This window comes from Bactrocera tryoni, chromosome 5, assembly GCF_016617805.1.
Source record: "Bactrocera tryoni isolate S06 chromosome 5, CSIRO_BtryS06_freeze2, whole genome shotgun sequence".
Taxonomy (NCBI): Eukaryota; Metazoa; Arthropoda; class Insecta; order Diptera; family Tephritidae; genus Bactrocera; species Bactrocera tryoni.
This window is the reverse complement of record NC_052503.1, coordinates 39,295,637-39,308,625: the sequence shown is the minus strand read 5'-3', so window position 1 is coordinate 39,308,625 and position 12,989 is coordinate 39,295,637. Positions and strand designations below refer to the sequence as shown.

Sequence of the window (12,989 nt, the reverse complement as noted above, 5' to 3'; positions counted from 1 at the left end):
ATATAAGGTATATAGGCGGTAATGCCAGTTTCAATCGCGTCTCCAGGTTCTCCGAAGCTATGACTGCCGAGAAGTTTCAACCTTGATCTTTGTTAAGGCTGGACAATAGAGAAGCACGTTTCTGAATTTTCCACCTCTCCCTCTTCCATACAACTTTGACAATTTGTGTTCGAGTTTTTTAGTAGAACTCCTACGACAAGAAGTTTAATCGATCTCTTACGTTCTACTCTAGACCAGAGAGATATCGCAGTCGTATGTGAGCAGATCGTCCATCAAGACTTTTTAAGCGTACATGAGATCCACAGGTCAGTGCTGGAACGCAAAATGCCAACGGAAATCCAGCTCATTCCTATTCTTATGTGAGCGGATGATAAAGTAGCTTGATGTCTTTTCTACTGAGGAAAAATATTCATTGACTAATTTTGAGACCACAAATCGCAAGGTGAGCACTTATGTTGCTGTTCTGCTGTTGGAGTGTATGCACGCCTCCTTGAAAAAAGTTGCACTCCGCAGCAGTAAGTTTACTGTTTTCTTAACAGGAGTCACTTCTATCTAAAAAACAGTAGTCGGTAGTTTTAAGCTTGGCTTTTGGGAGGGCTCCTTACAGAAGACTCTCCCTCTCTTCAAGTTTCCCCATTTGATTAATTCCTCCTCTTCTTCTCCGGCAATTTCTTCCCGATCTAAATTTGCTCTTCGGTATATGAGCGGCGAATGAGCTACCAGTCGTAGTCTCTGTAGTAATCTCCGTAGTAAATTGCCCAAGTTTCAAAAGATGCAATTGAAGGAGGAGAAAATTTCAGCATAACTCTTTTATATACCCAGCTTCTTTGACCCTTAGAGTGATCTTCGCAGTAATGCACCTGTGTCCAAATGGCATTAAATGCTGCTTTCGGTATAGTCCGCAGTGAACCGAAGATACCGATGAGATCCGACCTTTGGATACGTTCAAGCCTCTTAGCGAGCGTGACCTTTTCGAACGCCCTACACCTAATTTATACATTTTTGAAGATTATTAGCGGTTTCGTAGAGCCAAAACACCACGTTTGGTTAGGGTCCCCACCTCTTCGCTATAGCTTCTCTAGAATAAGGCATGCATTGTCTTCTTTACTCTCACCCCAATTTTTCGCCTACAAGGGAACTTTCTATCACGGATAAGCTCAAAAATATTACAAAATATGCTTGAAGTGTTAGAAACTTGGTCGTTCATGGCCCAAATGGAAGGCCAAGTATTATGTGATAACGGTTAAGATTGCAGTTGTGAAATTCGGCATGAGTTGGATGCAGTTTGTGCATGCCATGGATATTGTTATTTACTTATATTGAACTACAAACATAGTTAAAACTAAGTTCAAGTAATATACAATATTTTGGAATATTCACTTAATAATAAAAAACAAATTTTCCTTTTTAATTTCATGCAACCCTCTCGTTATTCACCATTACAACACACTCATACACCACTCTATTAAACGTTCGACATCCGTTCACGCGGAAATGCTACCAAACGATGATAATGGCAACGGAAATGCCAAACTAAATATCCGCCGACCCAACTTTCCGCAACGCCCCTACTGCTGTGTCGGAAATTGAAAAACACAAAATTGGAAAATGCACCACCACAACCATCTCCGTCAACACCGCCACCAACTGTGCTCGCGTGCCAAAATACAACGGCACGACAACACATGCTCGTTGATTTTCAAAAATTATGCTTGCGCACAGATACGCCTCTCCTCGGACAAACTGAGTTTTGATCTAGTGCCCGATTTGGGCAGCAACCTCACCCACTCAACGGTGATCAAAGTGAACAGAGCCACCTCTTGGCATTCCGTTGAGCTGGACTACAAAGCGGGCGAAATCACTTTCACCGTTGACTACCATCTGCGGCAAAGCCAAATGTTCGGCTTGACTTTTAATATCGGTGACAAGTTAATTATTGGCAGCAGTCTTAAGTCGGCCGCCTCTGGGCTGGTCGGTTGCATACGCGACATCGAAATAAATGGTCATCTTATCGAGCCACGACATGTTGTGAAGACAGAACGTGTGGTAGGCGAGGTGGCATTGGATAACTGTAATTACATTGATCCATGCAAACGGCCGAATACTTGCGAGCATGGCGGCAAGTGTTTCGTGAAAGATGATCGTGTCACATGTGACTGCAAACACACCGGCTACATCGGCAAGAACTGCCACTTTACGAAATATCGCAAGACTTGTGAGGAACTAGCACTGCTTGGATACACCAAATCCGATGTATATCTCATCGATATTGATGGCAATGGTGTATTTCCACCGGCGCATGTTAAGTGTGACTTCCAGAGCTTGGAGAATGCTACAAAAACTATTGTCGAGCACAATCTACCGAGCCAAGTTGATGTGCGTTCGGCGAGCGAAAGTGATTTTAGCTATAACATTCGTTATCGCGAATTTTCACCAGACATGTTGCAAGAATTGATCTCACATTCTTTATATTGTACGCAGTACATCAAGTATGACTGTTATAAGGCGCCGTTGGAGCTGCACTCGGCAACTTGGTTCACTTCGTCCGCCAAGAATCTGACTGTGGATTTTCTCGGCAACGCAAAGCGGTATGTATTATATGATCAGTATATGCAATAAAAATTCTGAAAGATTAATGATTATCTTAAGTCATGTGGAGAAGAAGTCATATCCACATAAAGAGAATTTAGAGGGCAAGGTCTTAATCATCGTAGGTTTTTTAGGGAAATAGGAAACTTACATTATAAAATTTTAACAGATCGACTGAATTTTGATGATTTATTTTATAAAATCAACGGTCCGATTTTTGTACCCTGGGCAAGTTATATTATGTTTGCTACGATGCTTGTAACACCCAGAAGGAAACGTCAAAAACCCTAATATGTACAGGTATATGAATATAAGATCAGTATGGCAGCTGAGTCGATATAGCCAAGTCCGTATGTTCCTATATATGTAAACTAGTTCCTCAGCATACATTTTCTCTCCCAAAGAAGGTGTTCATTTATCGGATCGCCTACCAAACCTCTACGGCATATCAACTAACAGCAACAATAATCATAATATCCTTCTGGCCTAAGGTAAATCGTAAAAGCTTTAGGGAATCCTTCGCTCCCATCAAGGTCCACCTTTCGACGATTGTAGGAATTCGAAATGGACACTGTTCGTTCGAGATTCATACAGTAAGACTGAACATTTTACCAGATGACAATCCAGCTGTCTTAGCTGTTTGGAAGAGGATGAAACAATCTTAACATTTCCTCCTCAAATGTGCTTCTTTTGTCAAATCAAGACAAAAACACCTTGGGTCTCATATTTTTCGACATCCAGATTGAACAGTGGGTAAGAAATAAAATACTTAAGTTTATTTATGATAGGTTCAGGGCGTTTTTGCCAATAACTTATATCCAGCAACGTTAGCCCTGAAATCCAACTCTTGCCAATAGGTGCTACTTCGGACTGAGTAGGCAACTGAGAAGTAAGGTCCTCTCTCGACAAACAAAGACCAAACTCTATAAGTTACTCATTATTCCCGTTCTGCTGTATGATGCAAAGGCATGGAAGATGACAACATCTGATGAGTCGGCGTTACGAATTTTGAGAGAAAGGTTCTATGGAAAATTTATAATCCTTTGCGAATTAGCAACTGTGAATACCGCAGTGCATGAAACTTTGAGCTGTGCGAGATATACGACAACGTTGACATAGTTCAGCGAATTAAGAGACGGTGGGAACGCTGGCTACATCTTGTCGTCCGAATGATTGAAAACACTCCAGCTCTGAGAGTATTCGACGCAGTATCCGCCGGTGAAAGCAGAGGAAGAGGAACACCTCCACTCCATTTAAAAGACCAGGTGGAGAAGGATATAGCTACACTTGGAATCTCTAACTGGCGCCAAACAGCGAAAAGGAAGAACGACTGGCCGCTATTGTAGACTCGGCTATAAACGCGTTCACTGGCAGAAGTTTTTTCGTATGGCTTCACAAAGGACTGCACTTAGCAGTCTAATTGACATCTTCTGCTCGAGGGATCAACCATCTAACCTGACTTAACCGAAACTAACCTAACCTAATCCGACACCAGTATGGATAGTACATATATCTGCAGTGTTCTAGAAATGTTCCAAGGAATTAAACTACTCTTACACCTCTACCTTTCCTTAAGAATATTGAAATTCCAAAAGTAATAACCTAAAACATCTGCTCTACTTTTCATTTCAAGACTTAAATCAACTGAATGGTGAAGAGTGATCAACAAACTTGCCCACATCTCAGTGTTCACATGACCATTTCAACAATATTGACAATAGTACAGTTTGCTGCCACAACATTTCACTACCAGCAGAAGTCGTAATTTAATGTTTGCTTGACATTTGTAGGAAAACAAACATTGCACAGTCACGCTGACTGACATTAACACAGACAGTAGCATAAGCCACACAGACCTTAAGCGCTAGCACTTGATTATTAATATAAACTGACTGCGCTCCAATTTGCGTCTTGTCACTCATGCTGCAATGCCCGGGAAGCAAATTGTAAGGCGCTGAGCGACAATTTGACTTGACTTTGTGAACGCGCTCAACCTCACGCCCGCATCCCCTTCCCGCGCACGAGCACCCGACCGGCGAGTGACTGCACTCGTTTCTTCATTTCACTCGCATTATGTTTACATACTTACATGAGTATGTATGCATATGTAATTGCATGCGAATTCATGTGTCAAGCAGCAGTGAGATATCAACAGCAGAATGCCACAAGTAGTAGTGCCAACACTTTTCCATTCACTCAGTTGTCTCCGTCGTTGGTCATCGGCTGCAGTAGTCTATGAATACGAGCGAGTAATTTCTGTCAGCAATGATGCCAACTAGAGATGATTTGTGTACTGACTCAACACGCAACAACACTAATAAACACACAACTCTATTGGATAATGACAACAGTCGTAATCACAATTGTAGTGCCAACATAGAAAGTGGCTGGGAGAGTATGTAAGAGAATGACAGCGGGAATAATAACGTGACACTTGACAGACATTGTAAAATTGCATAAGGAAATTACAATATCAGTAGGGAAATGTACAACACAGTCACTTAAATGTGGTATTCGAGCTTTAAGGGTTGAAGGGTGGAGGAATAAATTTAACTAAAAACAAGAAAAAACGTTAACTTCAGTTGCACCGAAGCTAAATACCCTTCACAGGTGCATTTCTGTTAGTAACTATGTATTCAGTTTGTATGGAAGCTATATGCTATAGTCAACCGATCTGATCAATTTTTTCGGAGATTACATTGTTGCTTTAGGAAATAATATATACCAAATTTCGTGAACATATCTTGTCAAATGTGAAAGTTTTTCGTACAAGAACTTGATTCCGATCGTTCAGTTTGTATGGAAGCTATATGCTATATTTAACCGATCTGAACAATTCCTTCGGAGATTACATTGTTGCCTTAGAAAATAACCTATACCAAATTTCGTGAATATATCTTGTCAAATGTGAAAGTTTTTCATACAAGGACTTGATTACGATCATTTCTTCGGAAATTATAATATATTGTTGCCTTAGAAAATAACCTGGGCCAACTTTTGTGAAGATACATTGTGAAATGTGAAAGTTGTCCATACAAGAACTTGATTCCGATCGTTCAGTTTGTATGGCAGCTATATGTTATAGTGGTCGGCCGTTCCGACAAATGACCAGCTTCTTGAAGAGAAAATGACGTTTGCAAAATTTCAAAACGATATCTTAAAAACTGAGGGACTAGTTCGTATATATATAGACAGACAGACGGACATGGCTAAATCGACCCAGCTCGACATACTGATCATTTATATATATACTTTATAGGGTCTCCGACGATTTCTTCTGGGTGTTACAAACTTCGTGACAAACTTAATATACAAGAAAAACATCAGTTGAACCGAAGATATACTAATAATACTCTTCAAAAGTACAAAAAGAGTTCTTATAAGTTTTATCGGTCAGTTTTTATAGCAGCTATATGCTATAGCAAGCCGGACCAAAGATAAATTCTTCGGAGCTTGCACTATTGACACTTATAGACCATATCCATGCCAAATTTGGTGGAGATATTTCATCAAATGAAATAGTTGTCCACTTGATACCGATCGTTCAGTTTGAATGACAGTTTCTTAGAGAGAAAAAGACGTGAACAAAATATCTTAAAAACTGAGGACCCGAGCTAGGGTTTATACAAACAGACGGACTCTGCTCGTCATGCTGATCATTTATATATAAATTCTAAAGTCTTTTACATTTCCTTCTGAGTGTTACAAACTTCGTGGCAAGCTAATTATACTGCTATATATTACTACGATACTGTACTGCGACCATGTTTTCATGAAACTAAGCTGGAATATGCTTTAAATGTAAAAATACGCTATTAGAAGTCCCAGAAAGATGCATAACAATTTTAAAAATAACGCACTCCAGACTCCATGGATTTCGGAAGTAAGGTTTATGAGTTTCTGACGACATGAAGTAAGGTCGAGAATATTCCAAATGCATAAAAAACATACATACATAAATGTAGGCCAGTGATGTGGCAAGATCTATAACGTTCACCTTCTGCGTCAGATTCACCTTCTAAATCTTAAACACCTAGCTGACAAGAACGGTCAAATATTTATATTATTTATTCATTTATGAAGGAAGCTGCGTTAAGATAAGATAAGATAAATAGACGAGAATTACACCGCGCCGTTGGGAATATTGTGCTCTCTACTAAATCACAATGACTCACCTAAACCCAGCCTATTGATAAAGTGCTTGATAATGGATTTCAGAGGCTGTATCCTGCGTCTGCAGACTACTATGCAGTCAATCAACAGGTGTTGTGGGTTTTAGGTGCCCTATCGCAGAACTGACAATGTGCGCAAGAAGTTAGGCCCATATTATATAACTGCTGCTTCAGCTTGCTGTGGCCAGTGTAGAATGCGACAAGCCTGAATTTGTTCCTAGAGAGGATAATTACATATTTCAAACCGCTGAGGTTATAACCTTCCATTAGATACTTGGCATGGCGCATGTCATAGAGTTGTTGACAATACCTCTTTCATCCTACTACATCTTCCTTGCAAAGTATCTAATTAATGGCGTGAAGGTCCACCGCGATGAAGGGTTCAGGTCCTACCATATTAGTGGATGCTGCGGAGCGGGCGAGCTCATCAGCCAGTTCATTCCTGGCTATACCTTTGTGACCGGACACTCAGATGAGATCCGCTTGGTTAGGTTCCGCTAGACTATGCAGCCGTTCTCCACACTCCTGCAACAGTAGCGAGTTGATCTCAGAAGCAGAGATTGCTTTAGGTGCCGCTAACTATCGCTAAGTACGGTTATTTGTTGGAAGTTTATCTTTATGCACCGACTTAATGCAAAGACTTCTGCCTGAAAAATACTCGGAAAACTTCCCAATGGTATGGAGAGTTTGGTGTGTGGTCCTGCGACTGCTGCACCGATGCCCTCCGACGTTTTTGGACGTCGGTGTACCACTTGATTGAACTATCCTTAACCAGTAGCTCGAAAGTGAAATCATTCCATTCAGCCTTGCTGCTAAGGATAACCTTGAACTTCTTAGTAAAGTTTACCCTTTTGATAATGCTGTTCCTTGAGAGAAGAGCCAATGGTATTTCACCACTTAATTCTTTCATCCGCTGGGATGAGTTTCCCTTACTTCTGCCACACCTTTGTGCTGTCATTTGGAGCAGTGTGTGTTTGGCTACCTGTTCGATTACTAGGTGAAGTGGTGTGATCTCAAGCATGACTTCAAGTGCTGCCGTCGGGCATATGCGCTTTGCTCCCGACAGGCAGATGCATGCAAGTCGTTGGAGCCCTACCGAAGTCAGCGAAGCTTTTGAGACCCAAGCCACCTCCCATACAACTTAACAATCCTTGGCTTGCAGCTCTAGGATGGACAAGCTACTCGATTACACATCATTAGTGCTTTAGTCACTTTGAACATGGTCAGGTCAACATGCTGCTTCCACCGCAAAGTTGAATTCCGCGTAAGACCAAGATATTTGACCATGTTGGTCATCTCTACTTCACTACCCTCAAAGGTTAGGTTCCTGAGGCCGGGCTGGGACCTAGGCCTCGATGGTCGTCTTAGAGGGGTTGATGTTCACTTCAACCCCACTGCACCAACCTTTTCAACCCCTTTGTATTAAGTCACTGAATATCGTAAAAATTTAAGTTATTTATTGGATGAGAGACATATGAGGGAGAAAGCCTGATTATACTACTTCCTATTAGCTTATAAATTTGGCCAGCAAGAGTAGTCTATTATATGCAAGCGGATATTTTTCATGTATTTCAGACAATGTCAAACGGTTGTAAAGAAACCTTGACGGACTTAAAATAGACCAAAGTCAAATAACACAACCAAAACTTTTTCCTGCCAACCAAGAACTGAGCAGAATTAAGTCTCTAATTCCAAAAACACACAAGGCAGCCAACATTTTCTATTGTTAACTAATTTTATGTTTATTTTTGAAATTTACATGGTTATTGCGCACTTGGGACGACAGCGGTGCTTGCCCTTGCTCCATCAATAAAACATGTGTGGACCCAAATCAATCATGCAACTGTGATGTGAAGGAAAACAAATGGTACTCTGACGAGGGCTTCTACAATGAACCGCACAGTCTTGGCATAACGAATATGTACTTCTTGCAACAAAAAGACCTGGAGGAGGACTCACAAGGACGTATTACGCTGGGGCCATTAGAGTGTGTGGAAACAAGTAAGTTGAAGGAGAAAGGAGAGCTTTAAATAACGCAATTTAATTTATATTTTATATGCTATGTTAACTGTATTTTTTCGGATACCGAATTTACGCACTCTCCTCGCCTTTATTTCTTTACTTTTCCACTACTCACAGACACCCAGAAGTATGTTGTCACCTTTACCACATCACAGTCATACATCGAAGTGCCCGGCTGGCGCAAGGGCGATATTGCCTTCTCATTCCGCACCACCGGCGAAAAGGCCATTCTACTCTTTCAGCCACCCATTCGTCCGAACCATCCATCCTTTATGGTCGCACTCACCGGCGACTATCAGCTGACATTCAATTTTACCCTCAGCACCGGCACGACAAGAGAACTGGTAATTAACTCGCATCGCAAACTGAATGGCGGTGAATGGCATAAGATTTGGATCGACTACAATGAGTATCACGTGCGCTTTATGATAAATACAGACTATCAAATGGTTGATCTGCTGCCAGAGGAGGAATTCGGACCATTCGAGGGCAGCATGTATATCGGCGGCGCCACAGCGTAAGTAAAAATACACGTATTGCTTAAATAAACTTTGTTCCGCATATTACTTATATTGCCCAAAGATAAAAACTTAAACGGTACAGCTCCAGCGCTTGCAGCTCGCTTCTTCTACGACGAAATTTTTCACTGGCGACTGCAATTGTTATACTCTCATTGATTTATTATAGCAATTTTTATTTAATTATTATTGCGAAGGAAAAGAAAACCGGAAAGGAAAACAGACGCGCAGGAAATGTAAATATGGCGTACTCATCTCGAAGCATCACTTTATTCCTACATATCTACATATATGTATATAAAGAAAGTGACCACAAATGGCTCACTACGGCAACGTGGCCGTTACCCTTGCTGTTGAGCACATCATGCCATGCCAATTTGGATTTATCGATTTAATTGGAGTTATAATGTATGCCATTAACTGTGAGCCCATTCAGTCAAAACTGATTTACGCAAATGTGGCAGGCAGGCGCTCCGGCTGCAAATTTATAGCGAAACTGTGAGCTGTGCGAAGTAACGCTAGCAAATTTACATACATATGATATGTGTGGACTAGCATGTTACGACCCTGAAATGCACATTCAATACATCCAGCGTTTCTCGCATTTCTCTCAAGTGCCTGGGGAAAAGGCGCAAATCAATCACTTTAACGGCTCCTTAATTAACAGCGAATACTTTTACAATCTTTTTACAATTAATCAGCTCGACTTTTCACTACCTTAATTTTTATTAATAGCACTCATTTGCAATGGCGGCGGCGGCAACTTCACGCTCTGCACATTGCTACGAACTTGAATATTCGAGAGTATTTGCATTCACGCATAATCCACTTCAAACTTAAGCTGCCGCTACGGTGTTATTTACGGCTATATCCATATATATTTAAAGGGTGTGCTTAAATGCACACTCATACCATATGTACCATATGATGCCCTGTAGGAAAAAGCATGCGGCAGATGACTTAAAAGCCTTGTATTTACTTATATGTGCAGAAGTTAAATTTTGCCTCTCATTTGTTGTCATTGCCTTTCCTAAGGTTAACTAACAAATTTAAGAACCTACAAGTTATTCCACCTAATCCAAAGTAAGCCTTTTTTCGATGAGAGCCGTATAAATTGTAGTGAGTACTCGCAACCACTAATTGTTGGGTATCACTCACAACGACCTATATCTCCTCATATAATGCTCATCGCTCCAATACTTCACAGCTTCGATTGATATTTTAAGAAATCAAACTAGACCTTTTTACCCAGAGGTTATGAGACACTGTACCATATTTTTTCTTAGTTATTTTGGGTGGTGTTCTTTATTTTAACATAATATCTAAAATTAATCGAAATATGATTGGGTTAATCAGAATGACAAGAAGTCTATGTCTGTCCCTGCAAGCGACAACTTGAGTAAAATTTAACCATTTTGGTAATACTTGGTACAAGTAGTCCTTAGCACCCTACAGATGTACGAAAACGAGTCATTACCACCCCCACAAAATGCTGTTTATAGACAATTTAAAAAGTACTAGGTTTAAGCCAAAAATTAAGATACAAACTTGAAATCACGGCAGAATGGGGAATTTTTAGTTTAAAAATTTAAAAAAGTGAGTGTTTTCCCGCTCCTAATAAGACCTATCTCATAAATTTCTAAACCTAATATATGAACCAAATTTACTGAAACCATATCTCTCAAGTAGTTTATCATAAGTGTGGTCAGAGCCGGCCCGAGCTAATTAACCGCCTCAGCAAATGCCAAACTCTCTGCCCCTTCTAAGCCTATTTTGCCTTAACAACCTGTTGAGTTTATAAATATGTAAGGAGGATTGCTCAAAATGCCGTCCTAACATTATTGGGCCTAGGCAATTGTCAAACTTTGAACCAAGAAGAAATTTTATATTTCATTTCATAATTTAACTTTACATAATATATGTAAATCGACCACCAATGAATAAGGCGCAATATTTTATTCTTCTTTATTGGCGAAAACACCGCTTACGCGGTTATAGCCGAGTTCACACAACAGCGCTCCTATCGTTCCTCCTTTTCACTGTTTGGCGCCAATTTGAAATTCCAGCTCCTTCTAGTCTAGTTCATTTAGTCTTTCCAATGGAGTGGAGATCTACCCCTACCTCTGCTTCCACTGACGGTTACTACATCGAAGAGAGTAGTTAATCCATTCGGACGACTTGTCATCGGCCATGCCTCTGCACCATATAGCAGGACGGGGATGAGGAGTGACTTGTAGAATTTGGTCTTTGTTCGTCGAGAGAGGACTTTACTTCTCAATTGCCTACTCAGTTCAAAGTAGCACCTGTTGGCAAGTGTCCTCGTTTGATTTCCATGCTGACATTATTGTTGGTGTTAATGCTGGTTCCAAGATAGGAGAAATTGTCTATGACTGCGAAGTTATGACTGTAAACAGTGGCGTGGGAGCCAAGTCGTGAATGTGACAACTGTTTGTTTCATGACAGGAGATATTTCGTCTTTCTTTTATTAAAGATAGATAAATCTTTTCTTGTTTATAATGTTGCTTGCTGCTGAAACGACAAAATCAGATAAATACCCCATATTGGTTAATATGTCTTGACAGAATTATGTGTAATCCTGCAAATACTATAGTTTGGTAGCGAAAGTAGATAGCATCGGTTTACGAAATACTCCAACTTTTTTGGCTATATACCAAAGATATAGGCATACAGATTATAGTTATTTTAGTGAACTCTGTGATAATTATCTTTTGATAAAATTGCCTGGAAACAGGTACTTGAGCAAATTTAGAGTTAATTTTTGAAATTGCTGAGAAACATTTTACTTTAGTTTAATGCTCAATCAGCTCAGACTCTTGCTCAGTCACGTTCTACCGGAAATTGTGATTTTTGACTCAATAAATATATTTTGAAGATATGTTTTGTTCACATGAATGAAATCGATGTAGGTCTAGATCTCTATCCAACCTCATACTTTGATCTATTTTGATTTTTTCTCTGGTTAATTATTTCACGAGTCTTTGATTATGCCTATATTTATCTCTATAGAAGAAGTCTCAATAAAATTAAGCGAGAACATTTCAATTAGTTATGTCATTTGGTAGTAAGATTTATGGATATCGGTGTACAACCTTCGACAACACGTTATAAGTAACCGAAAAGGTCCACCATTTTTTGAAACTTTCTTTGAACTGACTGACTGCTTACACCCGCTTTCTACTCACAGTTATTAACATTTTGAAACAAATCATCACGTTGCTTACACATTTTCCCGCTGGGTGCATTTATTTTCACAACTGTTTACCCAAGCATATATGTATGTAGGAATGGGCGTTCACGCTTAATTGGCATGCTCTTCTTTGGCCCTCGATGTGGTGTTTTAATTCCGACAACGTGTAAATAAGTGAGCCAATCAAGCAATCAATGCATAAGCAATAAAATTCACTCGCTTGTTCAGAGAGTGAAAGATGAAGCGAGAGGGAAGGAGAATATTTCAATCACATTGAAATAAAGTAAGAAATAGTAATGCGGATTTAAGTATGTTGCCAAGATTTATTAAGCACGCAAGTAATTTCCGCGCATAACTGCTTGTGTAGAGTAGGTCAATGTAATAGCCTTAAGTACTCGTTTAAGGTTAAAACTTGCAAAGTTAGATTGAATTTTCTTTTTAGGGACTATGTATGACTATACAGGCTTACAAATCGTTCAA

At 40.0% G+C, this 12,989-nt stretch overlaps 1 protein-coding gene across 5 annotated transcripts in view; it reads left to right on the top strand.

Moving 5' to 3' along the window:
- The window catches only part of LOC120778701, a 172,685-nt gene that overhangs the window by 96,549 nt on the left and 63,147 nt on the right, over window positions 1-12,989 (top strand). For all 5 annotated transcript variants that reach the window (XM_040110662.1, XM_040110661.1, XM_040110658.1 and 2 more), the window contains exons 9-11: window positions 1,723-2,588; window positions 8,548-8,762; window positions 8,901-9,300. In XM_040110662.1, coding sequence (XP_039966596.1) covers window positions 1,723-2,588; window positions 8,548-8,762; window positions 8,901-9,300 — 1,481 coding nt within the window. The remainder of the gene's footprint in view (window positions 1-1,722; window positions 2,589-8,547; window positions 8,763-8,900; window positions 9,301-12,989) is intronic.